The sequence below is a fragment of the Tinamus guttatus genome, unplaced genomic scaffold (assembly GCF_059628265.1).
Source record: "Tinamus guttatus ecotype Peru unplaced genomic scaffold, ASM5962826v1 Tinamus_guttatus_pri_ptg000528l, whole genome shotgun sequence".
Taxonomy (NCBI): Eukaryota; Metazoa; Chordata; class Aves; order Tinamiformes; family Tinamidae; genus Tinamus; species Tinamus guttatus.
In genome coordinates, this window is record NW_028289062.1 from 268,002 (window position 1) to 292,956 (window position 24,955).

The 24,955-nt window shown below is 59.0% G+C and overlaps 3 protein-coding genes across 4 annotated transcripts; 1 reads left to right on the top strand and 2 right to left on the bottom strand.

Annotated features, from left to right (window-relative positions):
* The first annotated feature begins 4,383 nt into the window (after positions 1–4,383).
* On the top strand, positions 4,384–13,270 carry STRA6 (signaling receptor and transporter of retinol STRA6). The gene is made up of 17 exons (XM_010225116.2): positions 4,384–4,505; positions 5,874–5,952; positions 6,159–6,244; positions 6,322–6,461; positions 6,644–6,810; positions 7,006–7,131; positions 7,768–7,835; positions 8,063–8,139; positions 8,317–8,378; positions 8,472–8,655; positions 9,316–9,391; positions 9,503–9,636; positions 11,147–11,264; positions 11,701–11,802; positions 12,100–12,263; positions 12,774–12,911; positions 13,098–13,270. Exons 1-17 carry the CDS (start codon positions 4,384–4,386, stop codon positions 13,268–13,270), a joined length of 2,016 nt encoding a protein of 671 aa, XP_010223418.2.
* A 2,083-nt stretch (positions 13,271–15,353) lies between these two features.
* Positions 15,354–18,327, bottom strand: ISLR (immunoglobulin superfamily containing leucine rich repeat). Of its 2 annotated transcripts, none has more exons than XM_010225094.2 (2): positions 18,302–18,327; positions 15,354–16,742 (listed from the first exon to the last, which is right to left on the bottom strand). In XM_010225094.2, exon 2 carries the CDS (start codon positions 16,732–16,734, stop codon positions 15,469–15,471), a length of 1,266 nt encoding a protein of 421 aa, XP_010223396.2. In that variant the 5' UTR covers positions 16,735–16,742; positions 18,302–18,327; the 3' UTR covers positions 15,354–15,468. The 2 variants fall into 2 exon arrangements, with proteins under 2 accessions (XP_010223396.2, XP_088390053.1); XM_088533927.1 differs by lacking the exon at positions 18,302–18,327 and adding an exon at positions 16,964–16,978.
* Positions 18,328–22,195: 3,868 nt separating this feature from the next.
* On the bottom strand, positions 22,196–24,955 carry LOC104577626 (immunoglobulin superfamily containing leucine-rich repeat protein 2). The gene is made up of 2 exons (XM_088533923.1): positions 24,804–24,955; positions 22,196–24,310 (listed from the first exon to the last, which is right to left on the bottom strand). Exon 2 carries the CDS (start codon positions 24,301–24,303, stop codon positions 22,210–22,212), a length of 2,094 nt encoding a protein of 697 aa, XP_088390049.1. The 5' UTR covers positions 24,304–24,310; positions 24,804–24,955; the 3' UTR covers positions 22,196–22,209.

The window sequence follows — 24,955 nt, forward strand, 5'->3', positions numbered from 1 at the left end:
TCTCCATGGTCGGCACTCGGCGTTCCGCCCAAAGCCGAGTTCCCGACGCCCTTAACTCCTTCTCCGTATAAAGAGCATCTTTTCAAAGGCAGCTTTCCAAGTGGGGATGGGCTGAATGGACGTGGTAAAAGATGCAGGGATCTGCCTGTGATCCATCCTTGTGAAAGTGGATGGGGGACCACATGGCTGCAGCAGAAGGATGGACCCAAGGGCTTGGCGTGGGATGCTTCCCTAGGACTCCACAATTACTTTTCTCCCTAATCTCTCCTGGAAACAGCTCTGGGGCCGAGCACTGCTGATTTAGGAGCAATCCTAAGTTGAGGAGAAAAATCCACAGGTTGCTCTTTTCAACGGTGCCACGAGGTTTTAGCTAAAAATTAAACTAAATCTTGAAGGTTGATTAATTTTTCTCTGCTTCATTTGCTCACTTGCCGTCACGTGCGCGGGTTTATCTGGATTATTTCTTTGCACGGTTTTACCAGGAGCTGGCTCATGGTCCTGTGTTGACCCAGGAGCGGATGAAGGGGTGGCCATGAGGATGTCTGTCCATCCCAGGCTTCTCTCATCCTCCCAGTCTCCCTTCATGGGGTCTAATCCTGAGCTCATGATAAAAAAAAAAACAAGTTTATTTTGAGGGGATTTCCTGTGGATTAGGTAGTGTGGAAATGGAGGGGTTTCTGGAAATAGATCATCCTGGTGAGCCAGCGCCGGGGACCGCAAGAGTCGGGCCAGGCCAACGACCTGGCTGCTGCGGGAAGTGGGGGCGCTTCCCGAAATCCTGCTCGCTCCGGGCAAGGGGGGATTTCTAGGGACCGGGATGACTCTGTGGGCACAATGCTTCCAAGCTGCTTATCAACCTCCTTCACGGTGGGACTGCAAAATGTTCCGGTTCTATGTAATGCAATGATCAAAGAGAAACCAAATGCATTTTTTTGTAATTAATGCAGAGGAAACAGCCTCTCCGGACCAAGCGTGGGACTGGCCACGGAGGTGCCGGCAGCACAGGATTTTCCTCCTCGTCAGCTGCCTTCCCAAAAGATGTAGCTGATGGGACCTCCTATCCCAGAAAGTTTTCCAGCATCTCCTGGGAGCTGGAGCCATCCCGGGGGGAGGAGGAGGTGGTGGAAAAGGAGGAGGAGGAGGGAGCAGCTCCAAACCCCGCGAGCCGGACAGACCTGGGAAGAAGGGGGCTGGCTGGAGGCAGCGCGCAGGGCGAGCAGAGCACGGGGTTGGTTGCTTTTCATTTCCTAACCCCCCGCGTGGCCCCGAGCCAGGGCCTCCCTGCGATGCAGGGGATAAAGTTCCTTGGCCCTCACGAGCCGCCGCGCTCTCGCCGCGCCGAACTTTGCCTTTAAGCTCGCATGGCCGCGGCGGCGCCGGGCTCCCCCGGCCGCGCTGGGAGCGGCTCTGAGCACTTGCTGGCAGTCGCGGCTCTGGGCACACGGAGCGGAGCGGGGATGCTATAAACCCCTGCGGAGGAGGCCGGCCTTCCCCCGACAGCATCGGAGGCACCTTGGGAGGAAGGTAACTTCGCGTCTTCGCTTTTCTCCCCCCTTTCTTTCTTTATTTGGTACGTATTTCTCTTAACTTCTTACTGTTTTTGCCAGTGCCTGTTCCTGACAGGCACTTGCTCAAAGGGGCTGCAGGGAGTCCAGCTCCCCCGTTAGGGTCCAGGCGAGGACATTGCGAGGACGAGTCCCCGACTTGCAGGGCCGGAGCAAAGCGCAGCAGGTGCAGCTGCCTTCGTGGGGCCGAGTTTTTGAGCTGGGGCGAGGGGTTGCAAGCCTAAAAATAACCTTGCCTGCTGCCCCACTTGCTTCCCTTCTTACGCTGCCCTTGCGTGCGACTTGGAGCACTCAAAAGGTGCGCTTGCTCTGGCTCAGCTCTCTGGTGAGTGTGTTTGTGAGCTCGACAGTGGATTTAATATCCGCCGGCGCCAGCTTTGCAGACAAAAGAGTTTTGCAAAGAGCCGCAGAGGCTCCGCGGCCCCCTGCGCTCTCCCCCAGGGTCAGCCGGCGTGGGACTTATCCCCGGGACATCCGATTGGGATCAAGGAGGCGAGATGCCAATGCTGCCAGAGCTGGCTGCCAAGCGGCTCCGTGGGGAGAAAAAGTGCCCTCGAGCGCTCTGTCAAACCTGCATCACGGGCGTTGCAAGCGGAAGCATGCGGGGAGGCCGCGACAGGATTTTCCTGGCCTCTGGAACACATGGGGTTAGAATGATGATGTCCCTATGATGATGATGCCATTGCCCTTGAGGCTGGGAAAATCCAGGGCACCTTCAGGAAATGGGATGGTCCTGGAGGTCGGGATGAGCTCCGTGACCATGCCAGGGAGGACCCGGCCTCCAGCCGAGCTGGCAGCCTCCGCTGCGGCTCCCGAATGGCAATTGAATTAGAGGAGATCTCTTTTAAACAACTCTTCCCCCCCGGCCCAAGCACTCCCCGAGCAATCGTGAAACGAGATCTTTATCATTTTTATTAAAAGCTGTACACAAGGCATCACCATTAAGCAGGAGATGAGGAGCGAAGCAGGGGGATTCCCTCATGGCACTTCCCCTCCCCGTTTAATTCATCGTGGTGGGATGCAACAGCTCCCTGGAGAGTGATGGATGGTGGGAAGTGGAGAATATGGAGGAGCTTTATGGAGCCCATCAATCTCGGGTGACGCCGCTGCGATCAAAGGCCCGGCCCTGTTTCGGCAGAGGTTACGGCGAGGAGCAAAGTGATCAGGTTTCGGGAAGGCGCGAGGGGCCGTGCCGACAGCGGTGCTCCTGGCCCGCGTCCTGCCCTGCTCCCGCTGCGAGCTTGGCACACCTGCCTGGGCATGGCGCGCTCCGAGCGCTGCAGCGCGCCGCAACAAGGCCTTAACTCTTCCCTGCCCTGGCCAATGCTGTGGACCCTCAACCAGGTGCTTTTTTCCAGGCTAAAACAGCAGCCGCTCGTCCTTCCAGCCCATCTTCCCTGCTCTGCATGTGCCACCAAGGTGCCTTGAGGCAGCCCCGGCCGTGCACGCGCGCTGCCGGAGGTGGTTGCTGCGCTGGGGGCTCCGTGGAAGGATGCGGATGCAGGACCCTTCCCCAGCCGTGATGCAAACCCCAGTTTTCAAATGCAGGTGCTTGAGCTGAGAGTTTTGGGCAACCCTTCAGCAATCCTGTGGCTCGGAAAGGGGCTTCTAGGCTGCGACAGCCACACGTGCATCGCAGCACACTGCGCATCTTCGAGAGGCTCCATCTACCTTTTCTTACGGAGCGCCGCATTCCTGGAAGGTGAGGTCAGAGTCGGAGCAGGCGGAACCAGGGGATGACTGGAAAGTTGATGCGCTGAAGGCTCAGCCACATGCGCCGCGTCGCTCCTGGGTGGCCCCGTCTGCTTCACTCCGTGAGCAGGAGCAGCAGGGAGAGCGGGGACCCGGGGCTGGGACGGGTCAGGACGGTGCCGAACGGGAACTGCTGCTACGGGCGAGTGGGACCCAATTCCTCGCGCCTCCAGCCCATCCCACGGTGCCTGGACTCACCCTCTTCTGAGCTGGTAGGGAACCCAAAACCTGGCCCTGGGCGCGATGTGCAGCAGAGCCCACGAGGGACAGCATGGCCACGGCAGCGGGCGGCATTTCCCTGTCTCGGCTGGAGCTGCCCACAGGGATATGGGGCTGGAGCCCCTCGTTGATCCCAGGAATGCCTTTGAAGGCAGTGAGCGAGTCCGGAGCTGTTTGCTGGTGAGCGCCAGCTGTGCAAACAGCAGCCTGGAGCAGAGCTGCCGGCGCAGTCATCCGTTCCCTGTGTGGGAGATGCAGCCGCTCGGGCTTCCCTGTGGAGCAGCAATCCCAAGGAAATCCCTCATGGTGGTGGGATGTCCTGCCGGGGTGGATGGTGTTGTGGCAGCTGTGGGCTCCATCTCCATCCTGCCCGTGCATCCCATGGGGTTGGGACCTGCTCCCCCGGGCCAGCTTCACCCTCCGGAGAGGAAGGAAAAAATAACATTATCCATGCAGAGGTTTCCAGGGAAAGTCGGGCACATGGATCTCCCAGCCGGGCTGCGGGCCAGCCCTCCATCCACTCACCTCCCCGATCTCCTTAGCGCTTTGCGGGACAGCTCGTGCCCTGCCGCCAAGCCAAAACTTGACCCTTGCACTGCTTTCCGAGCACTGCCCATAAATACTGTTAAACAACCCAAACAAAGGCTCCAATTCTATCAGCATCCCGTGGCGGGGAGGGAGAGACGAGGCCCAATGAGTTTATCCGGAGCGCTCATTCCGGGGGGGGAGCTCGATCCTTCCTTCCCTTTTGGAGCTCAGATAAAGGTCGGGTCCTTCGTGGCGGCGGCGACTTGGATTTGGATCCTCCCGTCCCTCTCTCCCCGGCCAGGTTAGGACTGAGGAGCCCATGGAAGGCAACGGCTCTGCAGACGTGCGCAGCTCCCTGCCGGATCATGGCTTTGCCGACACCGACCTCGTCTCGGACTGGTACATCTACGAGAGCGTGGAGCCAGCCGCGCCGCAGGACGAGTGAGTGTCCCCGCGGACATTAACGGAGCCATCACGGGGCCCTGTGGCCTTGCCATGGGTCCAGGGGCAGATTGCTTAGGGCAGGGCACCCGTTCTAGGTGGCTCCGAAGCCCCCCCCGCAAGGCTTTGACTTGTGGAGAAGGCGGCTGGGACTCCCATGTGTCTGGAGGGAGCTGGGGGAACCATCTGCCCTACTGGATGCCCTTGTGGACTTTTGCTGGGCGCTGAGCGAGTTGGCAGCACGTGCCGATCTGCTCGTAGAGACGGGGGTCTGGGTACAGGAGCTGCTCCAAGACCCTCGGCAGCTTTCCCACCCGCCCCAGCGTTGGGCTGGGCGTCCTCGGGCCAGCACAACCCTCTGCTTGCTCCGTTCCTTGTATCAGCGAGTCTGGGGATTTACTGAAGGCTCCTGCAAGGTCACTGGCATTGCTAGGACAGAGGCATCCCCAGGCCCATATACAGGCACCTATTGTCCCTCTGTTGACTTAGCTGTCCTGGGTGGCTCCTACCCCCTTCAACCAGCTGATACCTAATCCCGAGCAAGGGCAGGAGCAGATCCCAGAGGGGACCAGCCCAGCTATTGCTCAAGGGCTGTTCCTAGTCCTTAATCTTTTGGGTTGCAAAATGGCCTTGGAAATCTTGCCCAGCCCAGGCGAGTCCTCCCTGGTGAGTGGCTCCAGAGCCATGGCCATCACCGCCCATGGGACCCTTGCCCACGAGAAGGGCTGTGGTCTCATCTTGGCCTCACAGCAAGCCAAGGGTGGCCTGCATGGCCTGCAGCGCATGCCGTGGTTGCCACTATGGCCCCCAGGCTCTGCAGCGTGTGGTGGAGATAAGCAAGCGAGAAGCAAAGCGAGCAGCAAGGCCAGGTGCTCGTGGGAGGCAGTTTTGCAGGCTTGGTGGCATGAAAAAGCATTGGTGGCTACCACGAAGGTAGGGGTTGCTTCTTTACTTGCCAGCCTCCTGGCCCGTCTGGGCATCTGCCTGCAGTCCCTACATGCAGGGCTGCAGGGAGTGGGGGATTGTGCTCTGTTATCACCCTGACCTTGCTATAAAAGCCATCCCGTGACAGTGACTTCATCCTCCCCTGTCCCTGGCAGTCACCAGCTGCTCCTGGACTCTTTGGTGTTGCTGAGGGTAAAGCTTCCCACTCTCCCAATGCAGGATGCAGTGTGTAGGCTTGGAGAATTATCCCATAAAACTGTTTTCTGTCATCACCGAGTCCCACAGTGGGTGTTTTGGCCCCTTCTCTTTTTGCCATACAAAGCCAAGCCAATTCTCCCACGGCATCGGGTCAGAAGGAACCCTTTCCCACGCTTTGGCTTTTGGGGACTAAATGTGACCATCCATTTATTTTGTGTTTTCTAGCATGTTTCCCAGTGCCATCCCAGACTGCCACCCCACCATTTCTCCCAGGCTCTATCACATCTGCATGGCGCCCATCTCCGTAAGTACCCGTGCCAGCGTGCCAGGGACATGGGGTGTCACCCCAGTGCCAACCCCTGCACGGGTGCCATCACACAGCTGACACCGTGACATCTCCCCCATGCAGATGTCAGTATGGGCGCAGGGTACCAGCCTGGGCCCTCGCCAAGACCTCCCTTCCCTTTGGTGTCTGTGTTGCTCCCTCATCCCTTTTCCCCTTCCCTGCAGCTGGCCGTGCTCGTTGGCTTGTCCCTGCTGCTGAAGCGCAAGCGCCTGTACCCAGGCTGCTGGAGCGGCGTGCCGGGACTGCTAAGGTACCCGCAGGGGTCCCACTCTGCTCCCCATGCCACCAGCCATGGAGGTGCCAGGGGCTCAGACCCCTCTCTTGCAGCCCGGCTAATTTCCTGGAGGAGGATGGTGAGCGGGGGCTGGTGGCGGCCGTGTTTGGCATCCTCTTCTCCTCCCTGTGTGTGCTGGTGCTGGACGCTGACCCCCTGCCTCTCATCGCTGCCTCGTCCCAGCACCACCGCGGTAAGAGTGGGGACAGGGCTGCTTTAAGTGATGCCCTTGCATGGCCTTGGCCTGCCAGGGTCCATCTTTGCGCATCAGCTTCCATCTTGCAACCCCTGCATGTTACTGTGCCCAACCCGATGCGACCTGAGAGCGCTTCCTTCTTTCCCTCGCTCCATTTTCCTTCCTCCCGTCCGGTCTAGAGTACTGGAAGATCCTGGCTCTGCTCTACTACCCGGCCTTCTACTACCCGCTGGCTGCCTGTGCCGCGGCCAGGCACCGAGCTGGCTACCTCGCGGGCTGCCTGCTCTCCTGGTGCCACTGTGTGGTCCACATCTGGCAGAAGGTGGATTGTCCCCAGTCGCCCAAGGTACCTGTCTCCTTCCCTGGTGCTCCCAGTGGTCCGTGAGGACATGGAAGGCTGTAGTTGGTGGGACCCGTGTCTTGGAGGGGGAATTTTGCCGCTTGCATGAGGACACACTGGATGGAGGCTTGGAGAGGTGGCCGTTGGGACACGTGTGTCCCTGCTTGGTGGTCCCGCTGTAACAGATCTCCCTCTCCCCAGATATACAGATATTACTCCATGCTCTCTTACATCCCAATCATCCTCTGCCTTGTGGTCTTAAGTCTTTGGTATCCAGCCCTGCTGCTCCGGAGCTTCACGGGGCAGAAGGAATCCCTGGAGAAGGAGGTAAGACCCTGCGGCACCCTTGCAGATCAGCGAGGGAAGCCTCCGTGTCCCCGGCTGTCCTGGCGAGCAGCTTGTGCCTCTGTTTATCTTGCTTGGTTTGAAGCAGGGGAAAATCCACCTTGGGAGTAAAGTCCTTAGTGCAAGAGGCTTAGGCATCAATGTGTCCCATTGAGGCGGGCACTGGGCGCGCGTTGTTTTCCCAGTGGGCTGCAGGGAGGCAGCACTAATCCGGGGGCCTTTCGGAAATGCCGGGCTTTGCTGGGAGACTGGGAGGAGAAACCAGCTTCAAAACAGCCATCGGGGCCGGCGTGGACTGAAGTGACCCAGGGCGTTTGCGCTAAGCTGATGGAGGGAAACGAGCTTTTGGGTGCTTTTTTTTTTGACTGCAGCATCAGGCACCAGTGATGCTGGTTTGGGGCTTTGTTGTTTATGGGAATAAAGAGATACTTTTGTTGGAGCATAACCTGTGCCAGGGACAGATGCCTGGGGAAGGATGGTCAGGGACAGGAGCGCCAGCGTGGGGTGGAGATGGGGGAAGCAGCACCCAAAATGGGGGTCTCTGAGGCAGAATCACCCCTCCCTGCTGCCCCAATGTCCCCTGCTCGACTCAGGCAACTCACTGCTGCTTTCCTTAAGGTTGCGGGGCAAAGCTACTGCAAGAAGTATCTCCAGGCTCTGCTGTCCAAACAGTCCAGGAAGGGCAGGTAAGGCCAGCACCTTCCTGCTGGATGCCTGGAAGCGGGGCAAGGAACCAAAGCTGCCCTTAAATGCAGAGTTTTCACCCCTATTTTGCCCTTGGAGCTCATCCCCTGCACGACTGGCATGTGCCCGTGCCACCCAGGCTGTCTGCGGTGGGGACAGCCTGTCCCCTGTGTATCGTGTCCCTGCTATGTCCCAGACGCGCTTTTCACCCTCTCCTTTCCCCTTGCAGTTCCTGCAAGCTGGACGAGAGCTGCTCGTCGAGGGCGCGCACGTATCTGCGCTCGTATATCTACGCTTCCCAGGAAGGTGGGCAGTGGGCACAGCTGGGGCATGCGCGTCCACCCGTCCCAGTCCTCCGCACGGGACACGGAGCCCATCTGGATAGGGATGAGCCTGTGGCGACGGGAGCAATCGGGAAGTGCAGCCAGTATTGGGGGCTGTAAATCCTGGGGGGAATGTACGAGCCCGTGTGCACGCCCGTAGGTTTCCGCATCCCGCTGAAGCTCATCCTGTCGCTGACCATGGCCGTGATCGCAGTGTACCAGGTGACTGTCACCGCGGGGACCCTCCGGTGCAGCACCCGTGCAACCTGGGCCTTCGCTGTCCCCAGGCGCCGCTCACTGGGGCGTCCCTTGCAGGTCGCCCTGCTGCTCCTGGTGGCCGTGGTGCCCACGCTGCAGATCGTGCGCGCAGGGATGACCAAAGATGTGGTGGTGCTACTGGTCCAGTTTGGCCTCGTGCCCTCGGAGAACCCTGGCGGCATCCCTGGTGACATGGAGACGGAGCTCGGCACCGTCAAGCACTACCTGTGGTCGCTGGAAGGTGGGTGGCCTTGCTCACTCCCTATCCCTTCCAACACCACAACACTCTTTCCATCTCCTTTCCCAAATAATGGGGGCCCCACTGTGCTGCATGACTCAAGGCATCCTCTATATTTTGCTGGCCCCATGAGAATGCTCTTTGCAAGCCCTATGACTGTGCCGTGCCTCAGTTTCCCCACTCATACATGCAGCCTGGGGCCAGGCTGACTTTCTCTCAGCCGGACCCATCGGGATGCGCTTCCTGACCCCTCACAGGCTGCATTGGAAGGCCAAGGAGATAAAGCCCATCTGCTTCCATGCCAAGCTGGCCCGTGAGGACCTGCAAGGCGAGCGCGTGAGGCTGGGCACGTGCCAGGCACTAGCGAACGGCAGCCGCGTGCCAGGAGCTGGGGCCACAGCTGCTGCGGTTGGGGACGGCTTTGAAATGTGTTGGAATTGAGCAGATGGCCTCTCATCTCCGGAGCCTCGTGCGGAGCCATGCGGGGCGTTGGGATAATTGCAAGCCCTGGTCAGGATGGGGACAGGTTTTCCCATATTGCCAACGGGTGGGAAAGGAAACGGAGGCATGGCGCGACTCCATCCCATGGATATGTCCATGCATGTGTGTCACAGACACACACAAAGCCACCCCATGCTGACGTGGCTGTCTCCCCATGCGCAGTGTGTTACATCTGCTCGCTGGTGCTCTGCTGCCTGCTGACGTTTGCCATGCTGATGAGGACACTCGTGATGCACAGGTGAGGAGCCCATCGCCCAAGGCAGGCATCGCTCCCGCTTCCCGCTTCTGCTTCCCAGCCTCGCCCCACCCCGGCACGGAGCCCGGCCGCAGACGCTCTCCCTCCCCGCAGGAACAACCTGCGGGCGCTGTACCAAGGGGCCGTGCTGGATGTCTTTTACAAAGCCCACATCCTACGCCCGTCCCGGCAAGCCGTGGTCTGCTGGATGAGCTTCGCCGGCTTCCAGACCGCCTTTGCCTGCCTGGGTAAGCGTGTGGGTGGCCTCAAGCCCCTTTCTGCCCTGTTTTGTGGTTATTATTCTGCTCCTGTCCTTGGGGGAGAGCAGCAGTTCCCACACTGGGACAAATGGTGTGGGTGGCATCAGTGGCAGGCGAGAAGGGAGAGCTCGGAGGGGCTTTTGTTCCCTTCCCCCGAGCACAGCCTGGTCTCCCGCAGGGAAAACCACGGCGAGCACCAAATGGTTGGGAGAAAAAGGAAAAAAAAATATATAGTTATTTTGGCTCCAGCCCAATTATTTTGATGTGAGAAGCTGTCACAGCATCTTGCAGGCTGTCTGTCTCCTGCAGGCTCAGGCGGGATGTGTGGGGTGTCCCTTGCTGCACATGCGGTGTTGTCCTCCAAGCCTGGCCCAGTGGTCCCTGGCTCCGGAAAGGGGTGGCTGGGTCATGTAGGGCTGCAAGAAATTAGAGAGATTTGAATGCTCTCCGTGTTTTTCCAACCCGATGACACGCGGATCATAGGGACATTCCTCTAAGCAGCATTTGCTGTGATTTATGTGCAATTCCAGACCGTCCAGCGCTCCAAGGCCACCAAGGGGCATTTTGCTCTCACCTCCATAGGAACGTCAAGCTGAGGGGTCCAGTGAGGGGACTGCTGATAGTTGGGAGCCACCAGCTCTGTGCAGGGCACCTATTTTGCAGGGGTGGATGTGAGAGCAGGAGCTGCTGGCAGCTCCTAGCCTGCCTTTGCCAGCAAGGAGCAGGTTGGGGTTTAGTTTTGCCACCCTGTATTTGGGGTTTCCCTGCCAAAGCCGGGTCCGTCGCACGCACAGGGTCTGCCAGCCAGATGCTGCGAATCCCGCTCCCGTCTCAAACTCTGTTTTTCAAGTCATTGCAGCAAGGCACTTGAGCTGAATGAATGAGCCGTGCGCTGCCCGGCCTCCGACGGCTCCCGTCGCAGATCTGGCAAAATGAACTGCATCCGCCGCTGATCTCCGTGTTGATTTATGATTAGGAATCATGGCTCGGGATGATTTTTATGATGAGAAATTGTAGCTGCAGCCCCTAGAGATGGCTCTTCTCTGTGGGGCTAATGCAGTGCATGATAAGAAAGGCTGAGCTCCTAATTAAACTTCTCGCAAAGAATTAGGTTTGCAGGGGGGAGGTAGGTAAGGATCTTGCAGACTTTTTATGGGATTGCAATGAAAAGCATGCTGGAAAGAAAACATGGATTTAGGGAATAAGATCTAGGTGGGGAGGTTACTCTTGTCTTTTTGCAAGGCTGCTTGGGGCAACAAGCTGTCTGCGAACAGGTATCTCAGCTGTCAAGTGACTGCGTGGCCAAATCCTGCTGTAAATGCATCCAGTTTTGCCATCTTCACCAAATCCTACTGAAAATGCATCCAGTTTTGCCATCTTCAGTCACCTTCACAGGGAGGAAGAGTTATAACTCCGGCCACGTTTTTGCTCAGACACATGACAGTTTCTTCTCCTTCCCTTCCTGCATGATGACCTCCTTTCTGTGTCTCCCTTTAAGGTCTCCTCATCCAGCAAGTGATTTTCTTCATCTGCCTGGTGGCTTTTGCCTTCTTCTTTGTCATCCCACTCCAGTCGGGCACAAACATGCACCTCTTCAAGATCCTTCAGAACATGTGGTGAGTGTCCATCTGTCCTCAGAGGAGAGGACACTGGAACAGACTGCCCAGAGAGGTTGTGGAGTCTCCTTCTGGGGAGATCTTCAAAACCGGCTTGAATGCAGTCCTGTGCCACGTGCTCTAGGTGACCCTGTGTGTGCAGGGGTTTTGGACTAAATGACCTCTAGAGGTCCCTTCCAACCTTAAGCATTCTATGATTCTATGAGAGGCAGGAGAAGTGGGAGACCTTCTGCAGGCACCTTGCCTGGTGAAGGAGCCCCAGGAACATTTCCTGTCAATGAACAGGCCATAATGTGACCTACCTTTCTGCCAAGTCTGGAGATTCTCCTTGAAGGAAAGTTGTTGAAGTCTCTTGTTGGAGGCTGCTGGCACCTGGGCTGGTGTTTCCTGCCTGGGACTCTTCTGGTTTCCAATGTGACTCTTCCCTCCTGGCCAGGCCCTTTTGGCTGACCCTCATCATTGCTGTGATTGTGCAAAATCTGGCAGCTCACTACCTATTCCTGGAGCAGCATCCCCTGCGGAAGGAGCTGACCAACAGGTATGGGCATGTGGAGGCCTTCTGGGAAGTGGAGGAACATCAGTCTCCTGATGCCCAGAGAACCTTGCTGGGGGTTAACGTGTAGCTCGAATATCTTGTCTTGCTCTTTGCAGTGTCTGTTTTGTGGGATGGGGACAGGAAACAGCCTGCACCCCAAACCAGGTTTGGGTTTTTTAGGGGCTTGGCTCCCAGAGATGATTCCGTGGTCCTTATGCAGCCTTGCTCTTGCTCTTAGGTTGGAGCAAGCAAGAACTCTGTCCCCTCCATCCCTCCATCCTCCTCCTCCTCTATCCACAGACGAGCCCTCTACATAGTCACCTTCCTACTCTTCCCCATCAACGTGCTCGTGGGTGTCCTAGCCGGGCTCTGGAGGATGGTCATCTCTGCCCTGTACAACGCCATCCACTTCTGCCAGCTGGACATCAGCCTCCTGAACCGCGGCGTGGAGACCTTCGACCCAGGTAGGGGCTGGACTCCAGCCCCCAACCTGGATGCAGCAGGTGGGGCGCCTTGTGGAGGTCCTTCTCCTGCCACCGAGCTCCCACGAGTGTCTGCAGCTCCATGAGCAAGGGGCCCTCTGAGCCCTCAAGCTTGGAAGGGGCCGGGGCAGACAGGGCTTCCTGATGCCCGCTTGATCCTGCTTTTCCATCCATCCCTGGGAGTGGGTGATGTTTTCCCCAAGAGCGATGGCCCTGCTGTAGTCCCCTGCACCCTCCCTGGGCTTTCTGCATGCCCAGCACTGCGTGGACGGATGGGACCTGCTGCCACCACGGAGGGCAGCGGGTCCTTTCAGGAGGCAGCTCAGCCCTTCCCCTGCTCTTGCTGCCAAGGCTCTGGAAGCGGAGCCGGGATCCCTGCAGGGAGAGAGGGTGGAGGGGGGGAGGATTAAGTGGGACAGGACTCATGTGGTCCCTGCTCCGGGGCGACGCTGACCCCACTCCATGCGTTTCCCGTGCGCTGCGTTCCCGCAGGCTACCGCGCTTACTGCCACTATCTGAAAATCGAGGTCAGCCAGTCGCACCCGGTGATGAAGGCCTTCTGCTCACTGCTGCTGCAGCCAGCGAGGCCTGAGGGCCACCAGGGGCTCAGCCCCGCCAATGTGGAAGAAGGTAAGTGCCGGTGTCCTCCCGCGGTGCCAGCACGGAGGCACTGGTGTCCCCTCCCTGCCACTTCCACACTGCCATGCTCCCTGCCCCATCCTTTGGTGGGCAGGATGACCCCGCTCGGCAGGACGGGAGCAGAGACATCCCCGGTGTGGGGACACTGAGGCGCCCTTGTCCCCTTGGCCCTGCCAGGCATCCAGCTGATGCAGACGGCGAAGGCACCGGTGGGCGGAGCCAGACGGCGGCAGAGCCGGGCGCGCTGGGCACTAGCCTACACCCTGCTGCACAACCCGGCGCTGGCTGCGTGCCGCAAAGCCGCCCTCCTTGACCCCGCAGCCAATGGCACCCAGCTCGGCGCCCCCTGACCCCCACGCCAGCCCTTGCCCCCTGCGCACGCGCTTGTACCCTCCCTGGCACCCAGCGGCTCCCCTTTGGCACTGGTGGGAGCCTCGGATGCTTCCTCAGCCCCCTCCCTCACCCTGGCTTCCAGCCCTGCATCTGCGCTGAGCCGCTGTCGGGACCGGGGTGACGACGTAGCCCAGGCAGATGAGTCACCCAGGCCCCAACTCCAGCCTCGGGAAGGGCAACAAGGAAAGAGAGAGATGGGGGGTGCATGTGTTTTCCTGTGAGCGGAGGGATCCCCAACCAAATCAAGCATGAGGACTCACTGTTGTCCCCAGCTCTCCCCTCCGAGCTCTGATCCGGGCTCTGTTTGGACACAGTGCGGAGTCCTCCGCCTGCTCCGCTCCGTGCTGTAGAGCCCTCAGCTTTTGTCTCCCTGTCACTTTTGCTGTCTAGTTTGCTCTAAACCAGGATGTTTCCTCCCATCAGCTCCCCATGTCGCCTATAGCAGCCCCCCACCCCGCCGTGTTGTTTAAAGTGAGAGGCTCCCTGGGAGCCTCAGGAAGCCTCTGAGCGAGTTAGAAGCAGTAGAACCCAGTTTAGCCCTCACTTGGGTGTGCCAAGCTGGGGGAGAATAATAAATAATAAATAATATACCTCATTCCTAACCCGCAGGGCTCTCTGGGTCCTTCCCCAAGGATGCCTGATTGTGGGCATGAGCGGGATGCGGGGGGACCTGGCAAGGGGCCCAGGCTGTGTCCTTGCATGGTGGTTGGGCAGCCCCGGGTGTCACTTGCTCTGCTGGGTCCCTGCAGCTCATCCTTCAGCGCAAGCGTCTGCCTCCCAGCCCTCGCCGATCCTGAGGCGCCGGCACTTTGAGGAAGGCCTTGGCAATGCCTTAAACGTCCTGCCGCACCAGGGGTGGAGCCAAATCTCTACATCTGTTGACACAGCGAAGCAACCTTCCTCATGCGCCGCCTGGGCGGGCGCCGGGCTGGACCCAGGCCGGGGACGAGAGCCCTGCGGGGGCCGGCGGGAGGTGGCTCCTTCTCCCCCGCGTTTCCTCTGCCCCATCGCCGCCAGCAGCTGCTCTCAGCCACTCGGGGGTCTTGCTGACGCTTCGTGCCCGACCCCGGCATGGCCACGGGATGGTTGCTGCCTGGGGCTGGCTCCATCCGGGTTGTGCATCTCCCAGCACTTGTGTCTGAGGTTGTTTTTTCACCCTTTCTGCCTGTAATGGGAAAAATATGTGGCCGCCCACTTGCATCAAAGCCTCTCCTAGGAGGAAGCACGAGGGCTGCCTCCCTGCCTCCTGGGTGCCTCGTGGCTAAGCAAATTGTGGGGTGAGACCCCCCCCCCCCAGGCTAAGGAAGTGTGGGGGGCTCGAGGGCAGCACAGAGGCAGCTTGCTCGGGGTTGTTTAAAAAATATATTTATTGTGCTTGGTGCATGGCTGCAGCGTGTGGCTTTGGCTACAAGGCGATGCTGGCGGCTGCAATCTCTGCAGATCCATCCTGTGGGATACAGGGGACCCACTGCCCTTCCCTTTGGGAGAGCAAGGCTGGCGAGGGAGGAGTTCGCAGCTTCTCCCTGGGATGCACGGCATATACGTCCCGTGCAGGATGCTGAAGTGCAACAGTAACTTGTGGCTACAGCGCCACGGGGCCACTCTGCAGGCTCCAGCCCAGCAAGGGTGCGAACACCCTGGATGCTCCAAGGAGCCAGCCAGCAGGAGCCACTCCTGCAGGGATGAAAGTGGAGCCCCATTGGCGCCCATGGCCGGGTGCAATGCATGCTTGCTGCTCCCCGGCATGCACAGCACCGACAGGCACCTGGGGCCTCGTGCCCGCCACCCCGGGACCCTGCACCGGGGCTGCTCCCCAGCTTCAGCTGGGCTCTTTTGCTCTTCGTGCTCCGTGCGGTAGCAGGGCGGCAAGCTTTGGCTAGCGAAGCGAGCAGGTGTCTGGCCATCTGGCTCCCGGCTGGGCTCCGCTCCTCGCTTCCCTCGCGTGTGGCGGAGGGGCGAGAGCCTCCCAGAGAGCCCAGCCCCGCCTGACACCTAGCGAGGGCTCGAAACAACAGCCCCGAGCTCGAGGCTCCTATCCTTTTTGCCTCCAGGCCTTCTGCGCTTCCCAGAAGCTCAGCAAATGCATGGCACTATGTGAAGATAGAAGATGCAGAAGGAGAGGGCAGCCTCAAGGTGCTGGTTCCTACTCCTTCCTTCAGCAACACAGAGCAAGGCCCAAAGTCAGCAGGAGGGTCCCCAGGCACACCTGGGGCACTGCTCCAGCCCTGCTCCTGGACTCCCTTGGCACATGGTAAACGATCACGAGCTTCTCTCCGGCACTGGAGGGATCCAAGTCATCTCCCTTGTAGCAGCTCCGGCCGCCCAGGTGACTGGCCTGGGGGGCATTTCGGAGCAGGTCATTGGCTGGGTTCTCCGAGCCAGCCAAGGCCACGTTGACCGAGACCTCCCGCATGCCCACATCGTTGACGGCAAGGCACGTGTAGATGCCTTCATCTTCCTTGCTGAAGTTGGGGATGGCCATGGTGCCGTTCTTGAAGACCAGGAAGCGCTCCTGGCTCTGCTTGGCATGCCGTGGAGGCAGGACACTCCCGTCCCGCGCCACGTTGGGCCCGTTGATCTCAGTGCTCCGGCTGGACGTTTGGATATTCCACCTGATCTCTGGCAGGGGGTTGCCGGCCACGCTGCAGTGCAGAGTGAGCGTGAGGCCGTCGTACATGACAGTGTTGTCCAGGTTGGAGAGGTAGGTGAGCTGCACTGATGGGGCGATGCAGAAGTGGTCAGGGATGTTGGTCACGGCCCTCCCTTTGAGCCTGCTGGGAGTCATGCACAGGATGGAGCCCCCTTTGGTGATAGAGACGGAGGTGTTCTCTGTCCACTTCTTCAACCAGAAGACCTTGCAGGAGCAGTTAAAGGGGTTGTTGAAGATCTGCAGCTGGGACAAGGAGGGCAGGTGGTCAAAAGTGCCCTCGGCCAGGGTGGTCAGCTCATTGTCATTGAGCCACAGGGAGCGCAGGTCCTTCAGGGAGTGGAAGGCCCCCCGGGGCAGCCCGGCCAGGCGGTTGTTGTTCATCTTGAGGATCTGCAGGCCGCTGAGGTTGCGAAGGTCCTTCCAGGGGAAATCCACAATCTTGTTGTGGCTCAGGTCCAGGTTCTTCAAATGCACCAGGTGCACGAAGGTGCCTGCCTCAACAGTGCTGATCTGGTTGTAGCCGAGCCACAGCGACTGCACTTCGGGCACCTCGGAGAAGGACGTCTCCCAGAGCGAGCCGATCCTGTTGGCCGACAGGGTGAGGATGGTCACGTTGGGTGACAGCCCCGCGAGCACCTCCTGCAGGTCCCTGTAGGCGCATTCGGCCAAGAGGCGCCCGTTCTTCTTGACGGAGCACACGCAGCTCCTGGGGCAGGCCAGGCTGGAGGCCAGGAGAGCAGCGATGCCCACGCAGCAGAGCAGTGGAGTCATCCTCGCTCCTGCAAACAGAGACACAGAGGGCAATGAACGGGATAGGGCTGCGGGGCTAGCGGAGTTGGGGATTTGCTTCTCCTTGCCAAGCAATAATAAGAAACAGCAAAGAGCCGGAATGTCCATGTGATTATCCACAGAAATTCAGCTGGTGTGGTAAGAAGGCTATTTAAAATATTCCCTAATCTGAGCAAGGCATTTCCACGCAAAGATCTGAGCCTTTGCATACCTCCGTGAGAAGAGCTGGCCAAAAAACTTCTCACCAAAATGTTTATTTTCCCCGCTAGGAAATGTCTCTTCATTTAATCTTGCAGAAATGTCCCCAGTCTGGGCCACTTTTCCCAGGTAAACATCCTGCTCTGGGAGCCCTACACCCCTCCAGATTTAAAAGGGGGAGAATTCTCTTGACCTGAACTCCTACTTCACAGTCTATTCCCTTTATTCCCTTTCTACTAAAATCCATCTATCCAGAGCATTAAATACTCTCTGGAGCAACCTCTGTTCTCTTTCCCCCAGCTCTCACCCTTTAAGGCTCTTCCACACTTTTTCAAGCCTCAAACCAACCCAGCATCTCCCATTTTCCATGGAAAAAAAAAAAAAAAGCAGTCTCTGAATGGCTTTTTTTCTCAGCAAGAGAGACTGGGGTCCCTGGCTGCTGGAAGCCTTTAGGGCTAAATGTTTCTGGCTCCTTCCTGCCCTGCCCGGGGCCGTGGCCCTACATGCCCCCCGCAACGGGGACCGTGTTCGCAAGCCGTATGGTGGCTGCGTCCCACGGCGCGCAAGGTTAAGCGAGCCTGGCGAGGCACTGGCAGCGCGACCCCTTTGTCTTTGTCTCAAGTTTTGCTGCCACTTCCCTTCCCCAGCCCTGTCATTTGGAGCAGGAGGGGGGAGATTTTGTTGGCAGGGAAGGCCCTGAATGCGAAGCCCTGCACGGAGGGAGGTGGTGGCGGCGTGCGGGAGGGATGCAGAGTTACTGTTGCAAAAGCTGCACTGGGCTGGGACACAGAGGGCCCCATCCTGCTCCTATGGGCTCCACGGGGCGAGATGAGACCCACGCGGGTGTTCAGGGGCCGGCGAAGGACCCCAAAGTGCTCCTGGAGCTAGAGGAGTCCAGCAGCGAGGGGAAGGAGGGTGGATTTTTAAAGCCTCCCGGCCCGTCCCCTGCCTCCCCGGTCCCGGGACCCTCCACTCGCCTCCCCCGCCGCCCGGGCTGCTGCTCCCGGTCCCGGGGCGCTCCGTGGGGCCGGGACCGCGGTTCCCTCCCCGCCGGCGGGGCCGGGGCGGCGCAAGCCCCGGCGGCCGCTTCGGCACATACCAGAGTCGTGAATAACCCGCCCTCCCCGCTCCTCTCCCGGGCCCCGCCGCGCCCCGGCCCCCCTGCCCCTTCACCGGCAGCTCCCCGGGGGACGGGGGCTCTGGGCGCCTTCCCCGCGGCGGCTCCGGAGGCTGCAGGGAGCGCGGAGGCGGCCGCGCTGCAGGCACCGGGACTCCGCGATGCCGCGGCCCGGGCCAGGCTTCTCCTCCCCCTCGCCGTCCCCCGGGCCCTTTTGTTTTCCATGGCACCGACCCACGGCAGCTCACGCCTTCCCAGGCTCTGCAAAAAAAATCGCCAGGAAAAATAACTGCGGGCCTTTTCTCCTCCCAGTTTGAGCTGCTGCTGGAGCCGAGCGGCTGCTGGCCCCATTCTGCATCCTGCATGTTTTGCTGCTCCTGCTCGGACATGCAGGAGCGCAGAGCCCCAGTGCTCTGTGTCCCAGCAGCCAAACCAAGCCTGAGTGCCAAGGGGACCTTGCCCATCCTGCCCCCTCCTCGCCAGGGACATCTCAGGAATGTAGGGACCAAGGATGGGCAGATTGTGATGGGAGAGGATGAGGTGGGTCTCTGGTGAGTTGCCTCTCAAGGACTTTGTGTCTCAGGGAGCATCACTGCAGGGAGGCCAGGGCAGAGTGGGAAGGGGGGGACGTGGTAGCTTCCCATCTGGATATTCTGTGGAGGAGGGCGATCACTAAACTGGATCATGAAGACCCAGCTATTAGTGGAGGTGCCAATAAGCTCAGTGGCAATTCATCTCTGCCCTTTTCCAAGCTGAAAGATGCCAGGAAAGCCAATGGAGATGGCCTGAAGTGGTGGGGGGAACGATGGCCCACGTGAGCACCCGGCAGGACCAGGGCTCCCAGGCCTCCCCTGGAAAGTGGCCATGTCAGTCACGTTGGCTCTGCAAGGTGGGAAAGCTCAGCTAGGGCAAAGCACCGTTTGGGGAGAGCCAGCGCCGCTCGCCGTGTTCACACGGCTGCTGACGCAACTGTCACCAAGGCCAGGCTGCGAACAGGCTTGGAGTTAAAAATAGTTGCTGTGGGAAGGAGAAGGGGATTATTCTGAATTGAGATCTGTCCATCGACCATGCTTGCAGCACGGCTTCGCCATGGGGCTGGTGGAAGACAAGCAGCCAGGAGCAGGAATTTTCTGATCCACCCTTGAGATGATGCTACAGCAGCATAAACTCATGGAGCTGGGATCAATACCGGTGCCGCAAGATCCGGAGGGGGCTGAGGCTTTGACAGAGCCAGCAGGGGGTTGCTCCCTATCCCCCCTTTTCCTTCTGCCCTGTGTCATGGGTCTAATTTGCAGCAATCCTGCTAGTCACTTCACAGGCATTGGCCACGGAGCTGAGGGCAGGGAGGATTGCGGAGGATGCCCGGCACACAGCTCAGATCCAGGCCACCCTAGCGGGCAAATCCAAGCCATACCGAAGTGTTAATGCCTTAGGAAGGGGCCGTGGCCACGTGTTAACCCTTTCCAAGCAGTGCAGGCAGCTGGAGGCGTGTGGGGGGATATGGAGCAGCATCCCCATCCCCTTCCCCTGCCCTGGGCTGTGCGAGTGCTAATTAGGGCCCTCCTGAAGAGGAGCAAATCTCTGAGTAATCCAGCATGGGTAGGCATCTCATCAGAACGAGATTCCCCATAGATACATTAGGCAAGCAAATCTATTACTCCCTAATTAAATGGAGGCGGAAAAAACATCATTGTTCTTTTTCTATTCCTTGCATGTTTCAAAGCACAAAACTCAATTAAAGTGTATGTGCAGGAGGGGATTTGACTGCAGCAGGGCCCTCCATTCGGCTCAGGCTTTTAACGGACGGGCAAACACCTGGGCCGCAGCGGCAGCACCGGGGCTCACAGCAGGTCTCGGCAGGCGCCCCCCACCCGCCGCCTCCCTGCTCCCGACCTCCTTTGTCTGTCTTTCCTTCCACAGGAGGAAGATGCGGAGGCAGCAGAGTCTGCACCTCCCATGGAAAAGCCGCCCTTGGGTGCGTGTATCTGAGGTGGGCAGGTCTGTGATTCACTCCGCATGGGACATCTCCATGGTCCCCCCTTAAACGGGGGTAGATGGAGTCTGCAAACCTGGTTTCCTGATTGGGCAACCCGAGCTGGGACTCCGTGTGACAGTCCCTGCAGTGGGCTGGCCTCGTTTGCTCAGCAGGACATTGCCCCTCGGCTAGGGACAGCTCCAGAAAATTACATTAAAGACAGCCCTCATCCTTGCGGTGTCACTGCAGGTTCGGTCACCAGCGGGGCAAGAGGAGAGAGCTGGCAGTGGACGGGTGTGAGGTGGGGACCCTGTGGGCACAGGGTGACACTACCCTGCCCGGGTAACTCTGCAGAGCAGGGCAGTACCAGGAATGCATCCGTATCCGTCCGTGCATACGGGCAACAGGCATTTGTGCATGGGCAGGAGCATTTGTGCACAGGTGGCGTAGGCGCCTACGGCGTGTCTGTGCACATATAGCGAGCCTCCTTATGCTGTGCATGTAGACACAGAGCACTTATGTGAAGAGCATGTACGTATTGCGTGCGTCCATGTATACTACGAACATATTTACAAAATTACGTGTGTGCTTATGCAGTGTGTAAATATGGTACATGCGTTTTAGTGTAAAAAGTGTGCGCAGAGTGTGTGTGTACGTATGTGAAATATATATTTGACTTTTTACATTTTCCTGCATATTCTGTGCTTAAATATAATGTGTGCACAGTGTAAGTGTATATATAAAATATGTGCTCATTTGTTTTTATAACATTTCTTTGTGTGTATGCACAGTGTGTATATATGAGTGCATACCTTGTATGTATATATATACACACACATATACAGTGTCTGTGCATATAAATAGACTGTATATATATGTTTGTAAATGTCTACAGGGGGTGTGAGTGTATATATGCTTGCACACAAATGCATAAATACACTGTGTGTGTGCCTGAGGTATGCACAGATGTATATGTATATATGTATTTATATGTGCCTCTCTTGCATATGCAACCCTCCCTTGCTAGCGGCCGTGGTGCTTGTCCCCTCTGTCACCTCCTGGCTCCATGGGGACCCCCACCGAGCCCCCCCACAACCACTCCCCACCGGACAAGCAAAGATCCAGCTCCACTTTCAATCCCTTTTATTGACTCTTTCACAGACAGAAGCGCGTAGAAAAAAAAAGGAAAGAAAAAAAGAAAAAAAAAAGGGCCGAGGTTTTCTCGCTGGCTCCGGGGTTCCTCCGGAGCAGGGGGCGCGGGGGCGGGGGGGCGATGGCCCCTGTCCCCTGCCGCCCGCGGGCACCAAGACACATCTACGGACCAGACACTTCCTACAGCGCTACTCTACAGCCAACACACGGGGGGAGCCGGGCGCCGCGCGGCCTCCCGCTGCGGGGGCACCGGGGAACCGTCGGGAGCGATGTGGGGGCGGGATGCGGGGGGTGGGAACTGTCCGTCCCCGCGGTTCTCAGCGGCGGGGACCGCACCCGGAGCGGCGGGAACGCACGGGAGCGACGGGGACACACGGCAGCGGCGGGGACCGCGCCGGGAGCGGCGGGAACCCACGGGAGCGACGGAGACCGAGCCGGGCGCATCGGGGACCTGCCGGGGCGCGGTGGGGTCCGCACCGGGGCCCGACGGGCACTCACCGAGTGACGGCGGGGCCCGCGGCGCGGCGGAGCCGCTCGTTTTCCGAAAATGTTTTGGGATTTTTTTTTACTCTTCTTTTCTCTCATTTTCGTTTTTTTTTTCCTTCAGGAGGAAAAAGAAAATACGGAGAGTAGGGAGGGCGAAGACCGGCGGGTGGGGGGAATCGTTGCGAGGCTGCAGCAAAGCTGAGAGGGGATCTCGGCCGCGCGCAGCCCCTCGGCTCCGGGTGAATCCAAAGGAAAACGAAATCGTGGGAGAAACGGCGCGGCCCTGGATGGGCAGCCCCGAGCGAGGTCCCCTGCGAGGTGGCCGAGCGGTCACCGAGGCTCTGACGGTGGAGGGAGGAGGAAGAGGAAAAGGAGGGACGAACGGGTGTCACTTAGGAATTTTCGTTCTCTCTTTCTTCTTTTTTTTTTTTTTTTTTTTTTTGCTCCTCTCAAGGAAAGAAAGGAGGGAGGGAGGAAGGAAGGGAGGGAGGCAGCAGCGGCCCGACGGCAGCCCCGGCCGTGGGCAGGCTCAGCGGGCCGGCTGCCGGTAGTTGCCGTTGATCTCCTGCGAGATGGTCACTGCCTCAGCGCCCAGCGGCAGCTTGTCGCTGTACTCGGAGCGAACCTCGAACTCCTCGCCATTGGCTTTGGACTGCGACTCTGCTATGGAGCCGGCTGCCATGCTCTCATCTCGCTCCAGCTCTGTGGCCCTTTCGGCTTCTCTCCTCCTCCCCCTCCCTCCTTCATCATCATCCTCCTCCTCATCTTCTTCTTCCTCAACATCCCCTTCGCCCACCTCACTGGGATTGTAGTTCTTCTCAGACTCCAGGTAGGAGGTGCGGGGGTCAAAGTCAGCAGCCATGTGCTTCTCCATCTGGTCTGGGTTCTGGGCTTTCATGATGAGCTTGTAGGTCTTCCCTTGGTACTTGGAGAGGAGATGGCAGCATGTGGCTCCCATCAGGGGTAGGGTGGCCAGGAGCAGCAAGAAGATGCTTACCACGACAATGATGATGAGTGAGGGGATCTCTTTCTTGGTAGTGAAGACCACTTGGACCTGGCAGTCCTCCCCCAGGTAGGTGAGACACACAGAGTAGTTGGTGCCAGGGTTCAAGCCCTGGAACCAGTAGGAGTTCACTCCTTCCTCAATTTTGGACCACTGCACCACGGCATGGCCCTGGCTGCTCTCCTGGCACAAATAGAGCATTCTCAGATGGACTTTCTCAGACTGCATGTAGGTGGGTGTGAGCTGCACACGGGCATCACGCTCCGACACATCCAAGGCAATCACACCCAGGTCGAAGGTGTGTTGCTTGAAGTCACCACTCCGGTTGAAGGCATGGTTGGAGATGTATCTGCTGGCTTGTGTGGAGCCACATTTCTTCTCAAAGGGAGGAAGCTGGAAGGGCACTTGTCCTCCCATGGACTCTGTTCCGGCTGCTGAGGATGAGTGGCTCTGGCGGGTGGGACTGAGAGGTTTGCTCCTCTCATCGGGCATGAGCACGCTGTTCTTTGCTCCCTTGGCCCCAGGCTTCCTGTCACCTGGCTGTGCTTTGCCACCTGTGGGATCCCTCCCAGGCTGCAGTGGGTATTTCTGGGTCCCGGCCACAGCCACGTTGACCGAGGTCTGGTTGCTCCCCATTTCATTGGTGGCCAGGCAGGTGTAGGTGCCTTCCTCCCGCTTGCTCAGGTGAGGAATCACCAGGGTGCCATTCTTGAACACCAGGAAGCGCTCGAGGTCTTGTTTGGAGAGATCCTTTCCAGTGCTCTCCTTTGGGCTCCCTTTGATCTCCAGAGCTTGGCTGGAGGTGCGGATCTTCCAGCTCACTTCAGGCGGGGGACTGCCTGTCACGGCACAGTGCAGGGTCAGGGTGAAGCCATCAAAGAGCTCTGTGGTGTCCAGGTTGGGGAAGTAGGTGAGCTGCACGGAAGGCGACGTGCACTGCATATCTGGGGTTTTCCCCACTGGCACCCCTCGCAGCTGCTCGGGGAGGTTGCAAGTGATGGAGTCTTTCTCTGGGATGGAGATGAGTGTGCTGTCCATCCACTTCTTCAGCCACTGGAGCTTGCAGGAGCAGTCGAAGGGGTTGTTGTAGATCTGCAGGTGGGAAAGGGAGCTAAGGGAGTCAAAGATGCCCTCCGCAAGGCCAGTGAACTTGTTGTTGTTGATGCGCAGGGACCGCAGGTCCTTGAGGGTGTGGAAGGCGCCGTGGGGCACCTGGGCCATGTGGTTGTTGTTCATCTTGAGGAGCTGGAGGGCGCTGAGGTTGTAGAGGTCCTGCCAGGGGAAGTCCACAATCTGGTTGTGGCTGATGTCGAGGTTCTTCAGCTGCACAAGGATGGCGAAGGTGCCGGGCTCGATGGCACGGATGTCATTGTGCGCCAGCCAGAGGGAGGTGACCTGGGTCACCTCCACAAAGGAGCGCCGCTGCAGTGAGGTGATCTTGTTGGCCGACAGGCTGAGGGTGGTCACGTTGGAGGGCAGCCCGGTGGGCACCACCTGGAGATCCTTGTAGGCGCAGTCGGCGAACTGGTGGGCGTACTTGTCCACGCAGGCGCAGGGCTCCGGGCACGCCCGGGCCAGGCCCAGCAGGGCTGCTAGCCACAGGCTCCGCAGCGGGGCCATCTCCCTCCTGATGGGCAAGACAGGTGCTCTGAGGTGACAGCGAGGGCGGTGGCTGCCCGCCACCCCTTTGTCCACGCTGGATCCCCGGCAGTGACGACTCCTTTCGCCCGACTCCCTCGTTCCCTCACTCCTTCCTCTGCTCCTCCTCCTTCCCTCTCTCTCCCCCATTTCTCTCACTCCCCACCACCTCTTTCCCTCCCTTTCCCTTTTCTTGTTTGTTCTCTTTCTCTCCCCACTCCACCCCCGCCCAATCTTGTTTCCTTTTTTTCCCCTCTGTTTTCGTTTCACCTTTTTTATTTCCTGTTATTTCTTTGCTTGGTTCTTCCCTTCTCCTTGCATGTTTATTATTTTTCCCCTCTCCCACTTTATTCCCCTTTTCTCCTTCTCTCCCTAGTTTTCCCCTGTCCAATGTCCCTTTTTCCCCCTGCTCCCCCCTAACCCCCCCCTCCTCCGCCCTTTTGCAACCCCCTCCCCGCACCCAGGGGTACCCCCCTCCTTACCCCCTCCTAAGTGGCACTGAGGAACCCGCAGCGCTTGGTCGTTCCGGAGCCGCCGCTCCGCATCCTCCTCCTCAGCTCCGCGCGCGCGGCTCGTCCCGGCGCGGAGGAGCCCCCAGTGCCTTCGCGGACCGCAGCCCGCCAGGCCAGATTCG